Source organism: Geotrypetes seraphini, chromosome 6 (genome assembly GCF_902459505.1).
Source record: "Geotrypetes seraphini chromosome 6, aGeoSer1.1, whole genome shotgun sequence".
NCBI classification, from domain to species: domain Eukaryota; kingdom Metazoa; phylum Chordata; class Amphibia; order Gymnophiona; family Dermophiidae; genus Geotrypetes; species Geotrypetes seraphini.
In genome coordinates, this window is record NC_047089.1 from 50,324,668 (window position 1) to 50,342,289 (window position 17,622).

A 17,622-nucleotide genomic window follows, 5' to 3' on the forward strand; every position below is an offset into this window, starting at 1 on the left:
GCCATAGCTCTGACCCTGTGGGCCGTGACAGCACCTTCCAGTGAGAGACCGGCCCGAGCATAACAGAACGCAATGCAGGCAGCAAGCCAGTTGGAAAGCGTTCGTTTAGAGACAGGACGACCTAAACGGTTAGGGTCGAAGGACAGAAAGAGCTGAGGTGACGTGCGGTGAGCTCTGGTACGGTCAAGGTAGTATGCCAGGGCACGCTTACAGTCCAGCGTGTGTAACGCCTGTTCCCCAGGATGAGAGTGGGGTTTAGGGAAAAAGACAGGCAAGACAATGGACTGGTTGAGGTGGAAGTCCGAGACCACCTTGGGAAGAAATTTAGGATGGGTACGCAGAACCACCTTGTCATGGTGAAAAACCGTGAAAGGTGGGTCAGCAACCAGTGCATGCAGCTCACTAACCCTCCTGGCAGAGGTGATGGCAATGAGAAAAAGCACCTTCCATGTCAGAAATTTGAGTGAAGTTGTGGCAAGAGGCTCAAATGGAGGTTTCATGAGGGCTGAGAGAACCACATTCAGGTCCCAGACGACTGGAGGAGGCTTCAGCGGTGGTTTGACATTGAAGAGGCCTCTCATGAACCGGGAAACCAGGGGATGAGCCGTGAGAGGTTTTCCGAGGACAGGCTCATGAAACGCAGTGATGGCACTGAGGTGGACTCTGATTGAGGTAGACTTAAGGCCAGCGTCGGAGAGAGAAAGCAAATAGTCCAGTACAGTTTCCACCGCCAATGAGGTGGGATCGTGATGATGAAGTAGACACCAAGAGGAGAACCGGGCCCACTTCTGATGGTAACATTGGAGGGTGGCTGGTTTCCTGGAGGCATCCAAAATACGATGGACAGGCTGAGACAGATTCTCTGGAGAGGTCAGTCCGAGAGAAACCAAGCTGTCAGGTGGAGCGAGGACAGATTGGGATGTAGTAGAGACTGATGCTGCTGTGTAAGTAGAGTGGGAAATACAGGAAGAGGAATGGGCTCCCTGGAGCTGAGCTGGAGCAGGAGGGAGAGCCAGTGTTGCCGAGGCCACCGAGGAGCGATGAGAATCATGGTGGCTCTGTCCCTGCGGAGTTTGGATAATGTCCCCAACATCAGAGGTAGTGGAGGAAAGGCATAGAGGAACCGATCCGTCCAGTCGAGCAGGAATGCATCCGGGGCCAGATGGTGAGGAGAGAAGAGTCTGGAACAGAACTGGGGCAGCTGATGGTTGTGAGGAGCTGCAAAGAGGTCCACCTGCGGAGTGCCCCAGCGCGCAAAGATGGAGCGGAGCGTGGGAGGATCCAGAGTCCACTCGTGAGGTTGAAGGATGCGGCTGAGATTGTCGGCCAGGGAGTTCTGTTTGCCCTGGATATAGACAGCCTTGAGGAAGAGACTGCGGGCCGTGGCCCATGTCCAGATGCAGATAGCCTCCTGACAGAGGAGGGGAGATCCGGTGCCGCCTTGCTTGTTTATGTAGTACATGGCGACCTGGTTGTCTGTGCACAGGAGAAGGACCTGAGGGTAGAGAAGGTGCTGGAAGGCTTTGAGAGCATAGAACATGGCTCTGAGTTCCAGGAAATTGATGTGATGTTGACGCTCCCGAGGGGTCCAGAGTCCCTGGGTGCGAAGATCTCCTAGGTGAGCTCCCCACACATAAGGGGAGGCATCTGTGGTTATGATCATGGAGTGAGGGAGCAGATGAAAGAGTAGACCCCTGGAAAGATTGGAGGAGTTCAACCACCAGTGAAGAGATTGCTGAAGAGACGATGTCACAGAGATGGGATGAGAAAGAGGATCCGTGGTCTGTGACCATTGGTTGGCCAGCGTCCATTGAGGTGTCCTGAGGTGGAGTCGCGTCAGGGGAAGCACATGGACCGTCGAGGCCATGTGGCCCAGGAGGACCATCATTTGCCGAGCTGGAATGGAGCGATGAAGGAGCACCTGGTGGCAGAGGTGGAGCAGGGTCCGTTGGCGGTCTGAGGAGAGAAACGCCCTCATCAGAGTGGTGTCGAGGACGGCTCCAATAAACTGAAGTCGCTGTGTGGGAAGCAGATGCGACTTGGGGTAGTTGATCTCAAACCCCAGAAGGTGGAGGAAGGAGATGGTGTGCTGAGTGGCTTGTAGCACAAGAGGAGACGTAGGTGCTTTCACTAACCAATCGTCCAAGTAGGGGAACACCTGAAGGTCGTGAGACCTGAGGAAGGCCGCCACCACAATAAGGCATTTGGTGAACACTCTGGGTGATGAGGCGAGGCCAAAGGGTAGCACTTTGTACTGATAGTGTTGGTGCTGTATCTGAAACCGTAGATAGCGACGTGAAGTCGGATGGATTGGGATGTGAGTGTAGGCCTCCTTGAGGTCTAGGGAGCATAGCCAGTCGTGGTGAGAGAGAAGAGGGTAAAGCGTGGCCAGGGAGAGCTATCCGAACTTCTCTTTGACCAGACACTTGTTGAGGTCCCTGAGATCGAGGATGGGACGAAGGTCTCCTGTTTTTTTGGGAACCAGGAAGTAGCGGGAGTAGAATCCCTGACCCCTTTGGTCCGAAGGTACCTCTTCGATGGCATTGAGGAGAAGGAGGGATTGGACCTCCCTCAGGAGGAGGGGGGTTTGGGAGGAGTGAGAAGCAGACTCTACGGGAGGATGGTCTGGTGGAAGAGTCTGGAAGTTGAGAGAGTAGCCGTGGCGAATGATGTTGAGGACCCATTGGTCTGATGTGATGACCTCCCAACGGCTGAGGAAGAGTTGAAGGCGTCCTCCGATCGGCTGAGGAAGAGGCGATGAAGGTGGGAGACTGGCTATGCTCTGGAGAAAAGAGTCAAAAGGGTTGAGACGGTTTTGATGAAGGAAGAGGCTTGGCAGGTTGAGTCTGTGGGCGAGCCTGGGGCTGATGCTGGTGGCGAGGACGGCGAGACTGTTGTGGAAGCGGGTTGAGAGGTCTGGCTGAGAACCTGCGTTGGTAAGAAGACTGTTGCCTGTAGAGGCGAGCAGGTGGAGTCTTCTTTTTAGGTTTGATCAGAGTGTCCCACCTGGTCTCGTGTGCTGAGAGCTTCTGGGTGGTCGAGTCCAGGGATTCTCCGAAGAGTTCATCACCCAGACAAGGTGCGTTAGCCAGGCGGTCCTGGTGGTTAATGTCTAGGTCAGAGACTCTCAGCCATGCCCAACGGCGCATAGCCACCGCCATGGCAGATGCGCGGGAGGTCAGCTCAAACGAGTCGTAGATGGAGCGAACCATGAATTTCCTGAGTTGTAGGAGGCTGGAAATTTGTTGCTGGAAGAGAGGGACCTTACGTTCAGGAAGATACTTCTGTAAGGAGGAGAGCTGTTGCACCAGATGCTTCATATAGAAGGAGAAGTGGAAGGTGTAGTTGTTGGCTCTATTGGCTAGCATGGCATTTTGGAAAAGGCGCTTACCAAATTTATCCATAGTTTTTCCCTCTCTGCCAGGAGGGGTGGAGGCATATACACTGGAACCCTGAGATTTTTTCAAAGTAGATTACACCAGGAGGGATTCGTGGGGCAATTGAGGTTTGTCAAACCCTGGGATTGGAATAACCCGGTATAAGCTATCCAATTTGCGAGGGGCCCCGGGAACAGTGAGGGGAGTCTCCCAGTTTTTATAGAAAGTTTCCCGTAAGATGTCATGGTCGGGCAACTTTAGAAATTCCTTGGGAGGTTGCTCAAAGTCTAGGGCATCGAGGAAAGCCTGAGACTTTTTAGAGTCGGACTCTAAGGGGATGGAAAGAGCTGCTGCCATCTCCCTAAGGAATTTAGAAAAAAAGGATTGTTCTGGTTTGAGGCGGTATCGGTCATGGAGGGTTCTTCGTCAGTTGACGAAGCGTCCTCTTCGGTACCGTGCGGGGAGTCTTCCCACAAGTCTGGGTCTCTAACGTCAGGGTGTGCACGTTTGGACATCGGTGTGGAAGGCTCAGCATGGTGGGTCTTTGAGAGAGATTTGCCTGAGCGCACCGAAGCGGTACCGGGAGAGGAAGACCGATGTCATTCCTGGGACCGGGAAGGGTCGGCAGCAGTACAGGTATGCACTGTAGGTGTTTCAGCCAAGAGCACCGGCATGGACTTTGAGGGGGTCGACACCGATGGTACAGTGCGAGGCTCGGACCGGTCCCATACCGGAAGGTGCGATGCCAGCAATGCCGGCAACAGTTGTTGGAGTTGTTGCTGGAGCTGCTCCTGTAACTGGTTTTGGAGTATGGCCGCAATGCGGTCATCCAGGGGGGGGGGGGGCACCGGTACCGCTTTTTTCTTCTTCGGTACCATAGGTGCCGCTCTACGCTCCGGCGATGAGGAGGCCGATGAAGAGGCACTCACCGATATCGGAGCGGAGCGTTTGCAGGGTTGGTGCGGTGCCGGGAGGGCCGGTGTCGCAACCGTGGCAGGAGGGCGCTCAAGGGAAGTGGAAGGCTTCTTAGCCGGCTTATCTGGGCCCAACGACCCCGAAGAAGGGTCTGATGGTGTCGACGTCTTGGGTGCCGATTTTTGTGGTGCCGTTGACATCGCAGCAGGTTCCATGGCAGATCCGGTACCGAATAAAAGATTTTGCTGGATCTTCCTGTTTTTTAATGTGCGCTTTTTAAGCGTAGCACAGCGGGTGCAAGTGTCAGCCCGATGCTCTGGACCCAGGCACTGCAGGCACCAATTGTGCGGGTCGGTGAGAGAGATCGGGCGTGCACACCGCTGGCACTTCTTAAAGCCCGGTTGAGGGGGCATGAAGGGAAACACGGCCTACACAAAATCGAATCCGGAGGCCTGTATGGTGGCAACAGGCCCCGCTGGGGCCAGCCTGAAAAAATAAAGAAAACTGGATGAGTTTTTTTTTGTTTTTTTTTTTGTAAGTCAAAAAAAGGGAATCTGAAAGGAAAAATTAGAAGAAAAACGAAAAATTACGCGAGCGGGAAGGCAGAAACTAGCTTTTCAACGGCCGTTGAAAGCACATGCGTCTTCTTCGCTCCGCGGAAACGAAGAAACTGGGGACCACGCTCTCCTCCGTCGAGCGGGAAGGCACCCGCGCATGCGCGGTGCGGCCAACTAGAACTTTCTAGTTAAAAGTGTCCGTACCGGGGCTCCGTCGGTGACGTCACTCATACGTTAAGAATATGCTGCCTGCTTGTCCTGGGATAATGAATCTATCCTCATAAAAATTTGTCTATTATTTTGTGACATGACTTTGTTCTCAACTATACGATTTCAACTCTTATAAGCTAATCTCGTTACTTTACAATTTCACTTTAAATTTTGTGATTTAAAAAAAAAAAAAAAGCCTTCTAAAACCATTTTTGAACCCACTCTATTAGAAATAACGTTTCAAACCCCCTGATAAAGTTGATTTGGTTTTCCAATGCCAAGTAAATACTGCCTGACAATAAGGGTCAACGGTCATAGAAGTTTCTGTGGTAATGGCATACATTAACATCCAAATATAGTTGCTCCAAGCTAAACTTGTTATAGGACTGTTATTTTGCATTTTTATAAGGAAAATATTTGATTGTATTGGTTCATGGTGGCATTATCACTACCAGTTCAAAAATCTTGAACCAGCAACATCACCATAGAGGTCGTGCATAGCAGCCGTGCAATACCAGCCAAGGGTGGGTCTTTGTTTCTTTATTGAGGTTCCAAAGCCTTCGGCGGGGTATCTATTTAGTTCCCAAGCTAATGATTGGGCAGCTTAACCTAGGTTTCCAAGCCTAATGAGGGATGGCTTCCAAGACAAAATTCTGACTGCCTTTATTCCTTCATTGCATTTTATTGAATTTACGAGCCACATTTGCCAAAATAGTTTCTAAAAACCGATAAGTCGTCCAGATGATTTAACTGATGGAGCAGAGAGCAAAGAAATTAGATTTATTCTGGCACACAACAAATGTCTTATCTTTCAGGCCAAAAAAAAGTAAACCTCCCAGACCCCAAGAACTGGAACCAGATAGGGGGGAGAGACTAGAGCGGACCTGGTGGAGTAGCGAATATATAACTACCTCTAATGAGAGAGCGATAAACACAGGAAAGCCCTCAGTCACACAGCCACCCGCTGGGATATCCAGCGGTACAGGCTGTCACTTGGCTTACACCCAACAGGGTGTTAACTGTGAAACATCCCCGGGCTGTGGCTCTATGTATAATTTATAATAAAGTGCACCCAACAGTGCTCGGTGTGAAAAAAGATAATAAATTTTAAAAAAACACACATACTCCACCATAAACAGCAATAGTCTCTGCCCCTTATCAGGGGGGTCAAATACAAACGTCCAAAACCAGCAGAGTGAAAAAGCCAACAGGAAGTACTTAGCTTCTCAGTGGAAACGAACAGCCAGCAAGATCTTAATTTGTCCAACGGGACTCCGTTTCGGAGGTGCACACCCCCTTCTTCAAGAACAGCTGGACTGCGCTGTGACCCTCCAAATGATCCGGCACAGCTTGGATTGACAGAGCTGGAAATGGCGCTGAACAGAACGCCTCAAATTTAAACTGCAGATACTAAGATGTGATTGGATGGATAAGTCACATGGCTCTCCCCCCTATCTGGTTCCAGTTCTTGGGGTCTGGGAGGTTTACTTTTTTTGATATTAATTTTCTAGCCTCCTTAGTTTTTTCAGGTTCTTGTGATTATCTTTCAGGCCAGCATAATAAATTAGCAGGGCTACGTGGGTGTATAAACCTTTATCAAGGCTCATTTTTTCTATCGATACTTCAACAATGTTGCCAATCCACCATTTGTTATCATAAATGCAAACATAATAACCAGGGAGCAGCTGTGATAGTCTCAACAGTGGCACTGTGGTGTCCTTATTAGTATCATTTGACACTTTGCTCATACAGTGTGAGTGGTACAAATTGAAGATGATCCTTCCAGCTAATGTGTTGCTTTCTTGCCAATTTTCTTGAAATTTATTTTTATGTATTTCTTCTTTACGAACAAATATGTATTTAATTTCATGTATATTCTTGTCACAGAAATTGAATAGGTTTTTTGGTGTCAATATATTTGGTAATTCGATGGTCGTTGAAGGCTAGTTCTAGCTGCTAATTTTTGTTGTTCCACCAATTCAGTCACAAGATAATTTTCCATGGCTTGTACCAAACTATTCCATTGTGCTTCAATATTGAATTTATGATTGCACAGGTTGACAAAATAAATAAATGAATGGATACTGAGTCATTCTGCATGTCATCTGTGATGACGCAAACATTTTATGACTTGTATGGTATGAGCTTCATCGATGTAGTAAGCAACAAAAGAGATGAATATAGCTTGTGATTTTCCCAATGAAAGCCTTGTGCCATATCTTGTACAACAAAAAGTAAATTTTCATCAAAATCCATCAGAATGATCAATTCACTTTCTTCTAAATTGGCTCTCAAGGATTTCAATTATTCACTTTGATGCTTTGAAATGAAGTAGTGACTTCTCAGCTTCAAAATTTTGCAGATAAAATCATCCAGCGTTAGTTTGCTTGTTTCCACTGATTCACGATAAGTACGGACCCACTGCTTGAATTTGATTTAATTCATCCTGATCTTTGAATATTTTCTTCCAAATAAACTGTCAGTGCTTCCTCACAGGGGCAGTTTTGGCATTATTGTAGCATGCAACCTTTGGAGTTCAAATTGAAAACAAGTTTTTTTTCCATAAGCACTTTGTAGTTGTCTGATATTTGCACCTTGCAACATGAACTTGATGTTCTGATGTATAGTGCAAACGCAGATAGAATGAGTGCCTAAAGCACCAACAGTTATAGACCACTTTGGTCTAAGCTCACAAAATTTTGAGAATCAGATTTCAGCTGCATATTTGTCATGATATGCCACATATATCTCTTTCATATTGTTCAACAGTAACTGCTTGGGTTTTTGCATCTTGACTCCATCAAATCAAACAGAAATAGCACTATTACTTACCTTAACAGGTATTATCCAAGGACAGCAGGCAGATATTCTCACTTATGGGCGATGTCATCCACGGAACTTGGTACAGACAGTGCAAAAATGTACTGTCACTTAAAAATTTTTGAAAGTCTCAAGAGTGCCCATACCACACATGCGCTGGTTACTTCCCGCCCATTAGCTTGCCAGACCGTCAATTAAATATAAAAAGCTAAGAAGCCAACTAGGGGAAGAGGGAAGGTTGTGAGAATATCTGCCTGCTGTCCCTAGATAACATCTGTTACAAGTAACTTATGCTTTATCCCAGGAAAAGCAGGCAGTATATTCTCAAATATGGGACTCCCTAGCTGTAATTTCAAGGACAGGAGGGAAATTAGCTATTAAACAGAGAATACATTTTGTAAAACTGCCTGCACAAACTGACTATCTTGTCTGGAATGATGCTCTAGATCAGTGGTTCCCAACCCTGTCCTGGAGGACCACCAGGCCTGTCGGGTTTTCAGCATAGCCCTAATGAATATGCATGAGAGAGATCTGCATATAATGGAGGTGTCAGGCATGCAAATCTGCTCCATGCATATTCATTAGGGCTATCCTGAAAACCTGACTGGCCTGGTGGTCCTCCAGATCAGGATTGGAACCACTGCTCTAGATAGTAGTGGGAAGTGAATGTATGAACTGAGGTCCAGGTGGCTGCTTTACAGATATCCTCAACAGGAGTGATACGAAGGCAAGCTACAGATGTGTCCGCTGTTCTAACCTTGTGTTCTGTGACACAACCTTCCGGCTGTAGCTTAGCCCGAGCATAGCAAAAAGCAATAGTCTTCCAGCCATGTAGAAATGGTTCTCTTGGTGAAAGGAGCTCAGTCTATTAGGATCAAATGACAGAAACAGCTCAGTAAAGTTATGTGAGGTGCAAGGTGATTCAGGTAGTAAATCAGTGCACATTTGCAATCCAACATGTGGTGCAGTCTCACCTGGGTGAGATGCGGACTTGGAAAAAAAATATAGGGAGTACTATAGACTGGTTGAGGTGAAATTCTGAGACTACCTTTGGGAGGAACTTGGGGTGCGTCCAGGAACCACCCTGTCATGGTAGAAGGTTGTATAAGGTGGGTCAGATATGAGTACTTGAAGGTCACTGACCCGGTGTGTGCAGATTAAGAAGACTACCTTCCAAGTGAGAGATACTCGAGGGAGAAAAATACAAGTGGTTCAAAAGGTGGCTTCATCAGCTGCTGCTACTACTAATCACTTCTATAGCACTGGTGTTTGCAGCACTGTACACTGACATTTAATAGACAGTCCCTGCCCAGAAGAGTTTACAGTCTAACTTGGACAGAATTAGAGACTGAAATAAGGAATGCTGACCTAGACGTGGCAGCGATATCTGAAATTTGGCTAACGGACTCTCATGGGTGGGATATGGCTATACCAGGTTACAACTTACTTCGTCGGGACAGAGAGAGCAGGTTAGGTGGTGGGGTAGCACTATACATTAAAGAGGACATTAAAACTACCAGGATTACAGATGTCAAATACACAGGGGAATCCCTCTGGGTAAACCTGGCAAGAGGCAGAGAAAAGTGCCTGTATCTTGGTGTGGTATACAGACCCCCTAGACAACTGGATGACATGGACACAGACTTAATTGAAGACATTGAGAATATCACTCAAGGGGAGACACTGTACTACTTGGGGACTGATGCCTGATGCAGACTGGAACACACTTTCAGCACTAGCAGGAGGCTACTAAACTCCATAAAGGGAGCCCGTCTCAAACAAATGGTAATGGAGCCCACTAGGGCCCAGGCAATCCTCGACCTGGTACTCACCAACGGAGAAAGCGTCTCAAAGATCTCGGTAGGTGATACGCTAGAATCCAGCGACCACAACATGGTATGGTTCAGCTTTAGGAAAGGCTTCCCCAGGTCATGTACAAAAACAAAGATACTAAATTTCTGGGGCACTGACTTCACACGCATGGGTGATTTCGTCCATCAGACGCTGCAGGACCAAGCTGAGACAGGTAATGTGGAAACTATGTGGTCAACCCTGAAATCAGCCATACACGAAGCAACTGACCAATACGTAAAAGCGGTACATAAATGACTAAGAAACAATAAACCCCAATGGCTCACCGCAGAGATCTCGCACCTTGTTAAGGAGAAGAAAAAAGCATTTCTTTCCTACAAGCGTACGGAAACAAGAGAAGCTATCATAGAATATAGGACCAGATCTACAGCGGTCAAAACAGCAATTAGGGAGGCCAAACTTCGTGTGGAAGAAACTCTAGCAAAGAACATTAAGAAGGGGGACAAATCCTTCTTCAGGTATATTAGTGATAGGAAAAAGAACACAGACGGGATAGTACGCCTTAGCAAACCAGATGGGAATTACGTGGAAGCAGATTCAGATAAAGCTGAACTACTGAACGAATACTTCTGCTTGGTCTTCACTTGCAAGGCACCAGGACACGGTCCTCAGTTAGAGGCTAAGTCAAGCGCGGATGACCCGTTTCAGAATTTTGAGTTCACACCAGGTGAAGTTTACAGCGAACTGTCAAGACTAAAGGTAAATAAAACCATGGGACCAGACAATCTGCACCCAAGAGTGCTCAAAGAGTTGTGCGATGTCCTGGCAAAACCGCTAGCCGCACTCTTCAATCTCTCTCTAAGCACGGGGAGAGTACCCTTGGACTGGAAAACAGCCAACGTCATTCCTCTGCACAAAAAGGGTTGCAGGGCTGAGGCTTCGAATTACAGAGCGGTGAGTCTCACATCAATAGTGTGTAAACTCATGGAAACTTTAATTAAACGCAAATTAGACATGATCCTGTATGAGGGGAATCTACGGGATCCCAATCAACATGGATTCACCAAGGGTAGGTCCTGCCAATCCAATCTCATCAGCTTCTTTGACTGGGTGACAAGGAAGCTAGACTTGGGAGAGTCTATGGACATCGTGTACCTGGATTTCAGTAAAGCATTTGATAGCGTCCCACACCGCAGGCTGTTGAGCAAAATGAAATCGATGGGGTTAGGAGAGACACTAACTACTTGGGTCAATGATTGGCTAAGTAGAAGACTTCAAAGGGTAGTGGTTAACGGTACCCTTTCTAAAACATCAGAAGTGACCAGCGGAGTACCGCAGGGTTCAGTCCTGGGCCCACTCCTTTTCAACATATTCATAGGGGATCTGACTCAGGGGCTTCAGGGTAAAATAACATTATTCGCCGACGACGTTAAACTATGCAATATAGTAAGTGAATGTAATTTACAGGATAGTATGGCACAGGACCTGCTAACATTGGAAAGATGGTCCTCAATCTGGCAGCTGGGCTTCAACGCTAGGAAATGTAAGGTTACGCACCTCGGTAGCGGTAATCCATGCAGAAATTACACCTTGAATGGAGAAACTTTAACTAGTACTTCGGCAGAACGAGATCTAGGAGTAATCATCAGTGCAGACATGAAAACTGCCAATCAAGTGGAGAAGGCTTCATCTAAAGCAGGGGTGTCCAATGTCGGTCCTCGAGGGCCGCAATCCAGTCGGGTTTTCAGGATTTCCCCAATGAATATGCATGAGATCTATTAGCATACAATGAAAGCAGTGCATGCAAATAGACCTCATGTATATTCATTGGGGAAATCCTGAAAATCCGACTGGACTGCGGCCCTCGAGGACCGACATTGGACACCCCTGATCTAAAGCAAGGCAGATGATGGGATGTATCAATAGAAGCTTTGTCAGCAGGAAGCTTGAAGTCATAATGCCATTGTACAGAACCATGGTGAGACCTCATCTGGAATACTGTGTACAATTCTGGAGGCTACATTACCGTAAAGATGTGCTCAGAATCGAGTCGGTTCAACGGATGGCCACCAGGAGGATCTCGGGGCTCAATGGTCTCTCGTACGAGGAGAGACTAAACAAACTACAGCTCTACACTCTAGAAGAATGTAGGGAGAGGGGAGACATGATTGAGACATTTAAATACATCACAGGACGTATCGAGGTGGAAGATGATATCTTCTTTCTCAGGGGACCCTCTGCCACTAGAGGGCATCCGTTCAAACTCAGGGGTGGGAAATTTCATGGCGACATCAGGAAGTATTACTTCACAGAAAGAGTGGTTGACCATTGGAATGAGCTTCCAGCGCAGGTGATCGAGGCGAGCAGTGTGCTGGACTTTAAGAATAAATGGGATACCTATGTGGAATCCCTACGAGGGTCGAACTGAAACATCGGTCACTAGGTATAGACTTAAGAGGATGGGTCAGCAGACTTAATGGGCTGATCAAGACCTGCATTGTGTTGGACTTTAAGAATAAATGGGATGCCTATAGGGGATCCCTAAGAGGGTCAATCTGAAGAAATAGTCACTAGGTATAGACTTAAGAGGAAGGGTCAGTAGGGTGGGCAGATTTGATGGGCTATAGCCCTTTTCTGCCGTCATCTTCTATGTTTCTATGACAAACATGACATACAGGGTCAGGGATGCAGAATGCAAGGTGAAAGGAATTAGGAGTTGAAAGCAGTCTCATAGATACTTCAAGATCTGCTTCGGCTCTAGGTGACTTTTCTGAAAGTCAACTACCCAGCCCAGGGCTGATAAATGGCTACTTCAGATCAATCCCTCATTGACACAGCTAGACAACACCTCAGCACAGGAAAAAAAATGCTTCTCATACAACTAGACCTTACCGCAGCATTTGACCTGGTAGACCATAACATCCTACTGCAAATTTTGGATGCAATAGGCATCTCAGATAAAGTATACTCTTGGTTTGAAGGCTTCCTAAAATCCAGATAAAGAAAAATCTGAACCTTGGTCCAACCCTTGCCGCGTACCACAAGGATCCCTACCATCCCCTATTCTCTTCAACCTATATACTGCATCTCTCAGAACATACCTGGATAATCTAGGCATCACCACCTACAGTTATGCAGATGATATTACTATTCTCATACCTTTTGATCAACCAAAGACCGCCATGACAAACACACTACACCGAACATTAGAAACAGTAGCAACCTGGATGAAAGATCACAAACTGAAACTCAACACAGACAAAACTACATTCATCCTCCTCGAAAATGACAAAGTCCCAACCATAACCAATATATAAATTAACACAATCAACTATCCCTTTCAAACTACCATAAAACTACTAGGAATGACTATAGACCAATGCTGCACCATGCAACCGCAAATAAACAAAACAATACAGAAATCCTTCGCAATTATGAGAAACTTAAGACAAGTCAAGAAATTCTTTGAAAAAACACAATTCCAGTTTATAGTACAATCCCTAATCCTAAATCTATTAGATTACTGCAACATCCTCTACCTCCCCTGCCCTGCTACAATGACTAAACAACTACAAATAATCCAAAATACAGCTCCGAGGCTCATCTATTCATTGAGAAAACATGACCATATTACAGAAGCATACATCAACTCACATTGGCTACCAATCCAAGAAAGAATACTATTTAAATTCTTCTGTATGTTATTTAAAACTTTAAATGGAGACAGCCCAACCTACCTGAACAACCGCCTCATCCAAACCACCTCAATCAGACAAAAAAAACACACACCCCATTCACACACCCCTCGATCAAAGAAGTAAAACGGAAAAAACTATACGATGGCCTCCTGGCCACTCAAGCAGCTAAACTAGATAACCAAATCTCCCATCTACTGATAACGACACCAGACTACAAAACGTTCAGAAAAAAAATAAACTATACTCTTCAAGAAATTCCTGAAACAGCCCTAACTTCAAACTTACCATCCTTCCTCCCCCTTCTTCCCGCCACACAGAACCTACTCTTTACCTCTCTAGAAAGGACAAATGTTTTTCCATTGTAACCCAATGTTTTTCATCTCTTTTGTAATCTGCCTTGAACCGCAAGGTAATGGCGGAATAGAAATCTCTAATGTAATGTAATGTAATTCCAATTATTGCCTTGTGTGGAAATTCTCATATTGCTGTTAGTAATGTGTTTTAATTATGTATGTGGATTTTGTGATCCACCAAGGCAGCAGGATTGTGCAGAATAAAAATCTGGATTAAAAAAATACTAATCACTGCACAACCACTAGTTGGCCAGTGTTTTATCATCAAATGTTTCCTGAACAACATAACTTACCTTTTCGCAAACAAATTTCCCATATGGTCCTGACAGCTTGTCTCTAAATTCATATACATATTCCTCAACAGCATTCTTGGCATCGTTTCTTTCTTTTTCCAGTTTGTCCTGTATGATCATCTTGCCCTACAAAATAATGAGATGTTCAGGTAGCTGCTTACAATGGAGCAAATCCATGCTGCACCTAAAAAAACATCCCAGAGACCCATTTGCAACTTAAATGACCCAGGGACAAATTTGTCCCTGGTCCCACGGGATCGATCTCCATTCCTGTTCTGTTCCTGTCCCATCCTTGCAAGCTCTATCCTCATCTGTTCGAAGTTTGTGCAAATGTGGACAGAGCTTGCAGGGATGGGGCAGGGACAGGGATAGAACTGATGGGGAAAGGACAGGGATGGAGATAAATCCCCATGTCATTCTTTACATGTGAACGAGAATAGTAAGGCATGATACACCAAGCTAATCCTAAATATACTAAGCTGGAGCATAAGTGAATAGAGTGGTATATATCCCCCAAAAGGAGAACATGCCTTTCTTCAAATGTTTTCATAGAGAAGCTGCACTAACAATAGCACCTTAGTTTCAGTGGATTACTGGGACTCCTTGGCACAATCCACACCCCAATGAATTTATAGATGTGTTTCTTTTAGAAGTCAACTGAGGCTTCATTAGTTATTCCATTTTGGCCAGGCCAGTAAGGAAAGTCAAGTACTTCAAAAATAACTATTTACTGCTATCAAACACTAGAAGATCAGAATTTTAAATGGGATAGGGAAAAACAAAGTTAGCATCTATCTTGGAATCTAAAACTTGATTGTCTCCCAACACAGGGGAAGTGACCCAATAGAAAAACCCTTACCCTTGTACAAACATCTATTTATATGAGCATACCTCATTTTCAATATACATGTTGAGAAGGTCCTTCCCCAACTGCCAGACTAGGTTTGCTTCCACAGGAAGTTCAATATTTTTCACTTTCATCTTAGTTTTTTTTGCCTCCGGTGGTTGATCACCTTTCTTTTCATTTATCTGAGGAAGGAAGACATTTAAATAAAATAGATTAAATTGTGCATTTGTAGCCTTTCTTCTCGATCTCCCTTTAATGAGACATAAGGAGTGCAATAAGAAGTTACTTTACGGTGCCACAATCAGTGGCATATGCAGTGTATTTCACCCAGGGCCAATCATTTTTTTTAAACAACCCCTCTATATGAAAACATTTTTAGTAATAATCCACAAGTCACTCAAGGATATATCTAGGAAAAGGCAGCATCTTAAACACTGCAGCGAGCAATTGCAAAATTAGAGGCCAAATTAGTACAGATCAATCCTACAAGTCATTGCTAACAGAATGACACTTCCATAAACTATCTGCCCTCTTCGTCCTCCATCCAGCCTGTGCCCCCTTCTCTCTTTTATACATATCTCAGCTTCACCCCTCTCTTCATTTTTGTCTCCACTTCATGCTCTGGGGATTAACCAGCAAAATTGCTGATGACACAAAACTGTTAAATTCCAAGAGGACTGTGAAAAACTCCAAGACAATCTTGCAAGGCTGGGCCATGACATTTAAATGTGAGCAAGTGCAAACTGATGCATGTGGAAAGAGGAATCCGAACTACAGCTATATAATGCAGGGTTCTACACATTAGGAGTTCCTGCCCACGAAAAGCATCTAAGCGTTATCTTTGAGGATACGAGGAAACCCTCTGCTCAGTGTGTGACAGTAGTGGCTAGGGAAGCAAATAGAATGTTAGAAATAATCAGGAAAGGAATGGAAAACAAATATGAAAATGTTATAATGCCTTTGTATTGCTCCTTGGTGTGGCTGCACTTTGAATCTGTGTGCAATTCCGATCACTGCATCTCAAAAGATATAGTGGAATTAAAAGTGGTACAGAGAAGGGCGATGAAAATGATAAAAGGGTGGGATGACGGAATCAAGATGGCGCCAGAGTGAGTCACGCTTTTAAGTGGCTCCTACTCTTGTCGACAACTTTTACATTTTTCCACAGAGAATTTACCTTTTTGCCATGCCTAAGTGCAGGGGTAAGCAGAGGAGTGTGCTTCCTGCCTCCTCTTCCACTTCACTGACGCGACAAGCGGCAACAACAGCTTATGCTGTTCCAGGTGGAGCGGGCGTTTCTGCTGACCGAGGAGGGCAGACCTCAGTTTTTCATTCTCCTTCACTGTGTCTTCAATTGTGTTTTTAATAATAATACCTAAGTATTTTAGTCCATCTTCTTTCCATATAAACGAGAATGAATCAAATAATCCTTTGGTACAATGAACATTAAGTGGGAGAACTTCAGACTTACTCCAATTGATCTTATATCCAGAGAATTTTCCAAACTTCTCTATTAATTCAAGTAAACATGGAATGGTAATTTCTGGTTCTCTCAAATAAAGCAGAATATCATCCGCATAAGCAGAGAGTTTAAATTCCCAATTTGAATAAGGAATGCCTCGTATCCCCTTTGCCTGATTGATGGCTATTAACAAGGATTCAAGAACAACATCAAAGAGCAAAGGAGATAAAGGACAACCTTGTCTAAACCCCTTAGCAAGTTAAATCTGACATAGTATTATCTTAAATAATAAAATGCTAGCCGCGCAAGCGCACTTGCCTCGCGTGTTCCCTGATCCCTTTTCTGTCAGGATGTGACAAGACAAGTGCGCATGTGCGCCCTTCCCTGCTCTCCACATCACAATACGGCCCTACCGGAACATGGCGAAAGAGACAGCCGGGACCGAAGGAGCCAACGGCAGAAATCTCAGGTCGGGGAGCCGCAGCTCAGCCTCTTCAGACCCCGCCGCTCCTCCTCTTCGAGCAGCAGGCTTCTCTCACGCAACCATCGCCGCCGCTCTGTTGGGAATTGCTGGCGTGAGTGCGCATGCGTACGTCACCACAGGCGCAGCGAAACTGGAGCAGACTTCCCCCCTCCCCTCAGAGCAGACCGCACCACGCCGCCCCTTCACAACGAGGAGAGGGATCGTGGCCGCTCAGCGCCCCCACCGAGGAGCCCAGCAACTTTCCGCTGCCCGGGACCCGAGTCATTTGCCGCCCCCCCCTCTTCCCTTACCGCGGGCCCGACTGCCGATTTAAGCAGCGTGTACAGCAGTCTTCACACGCTGCTTCGGGCCCTTCTACTGCCCTGATTTGCTCCGGACGTGCCAGAGTAAATCAGGGCAGTAGAAGGACCCGAAGCAGCGTGTGAACACTGCTGCACACGCTGCTTAAATCGCCATGTGTAGTCGGGCCCGCGGGAAGGGAAGGGGGGGGGTGGCAAAGGACTCGGGACTGCGTTTGTAGTCGCGACTGTGGGAAGGGAAAGGGGGTAGAGGAAACGCTAATGCTACTGCACAGGGAACTGGTGTGGGGGGAGGGAAATGGAAGGGGCAGGGAATGCTGCTTTGGACAGACAGACAGAGGGAGGAAGGGAGACAGAAAGAGAAGAAGAAAGACACAGGGGCAGGTGCACAGGGAACTGGTGTGGGGGGAGGGAGATGGAGGGGGAGGGAATGCTGCTTTGGACAGACAGACAGAGGGAGGAAGGGAGACAGAAAGACAAGAAGAAAGACGCAGG

At 46.2% G+C, this 17,622-nt stretch overlaps 1 protein-coding gene across 1 annotated transcript in view; it reads right to left on the reverse strand.

The window, feature by feature from the left end:
- HSPH1 (heat shock protein family H (Hsp110) member 1) overlaps nt 1–17,622 on the reverse strand; it is a 161,714-nt gene that overhangs the window by 12,764 nt on the left and 131,328 nt on the right. Inside the window, exons 13-14 of the mRNA XM_033950106.1 lie at nt 14,927–15,064; nt 14,036–14,161 (exon numbers count right to left, since the gene is read on the reverse strand). Of these exons, the coding sequence (XP_033805997.1) occupies nt 14,036–14,161; nt 14,927–15,064 (264 nt within the window). The remainder of the gene's footprint in view (nt 1–14,035; nt 14,162–14,926; nt 15,065–17,622) is intronic.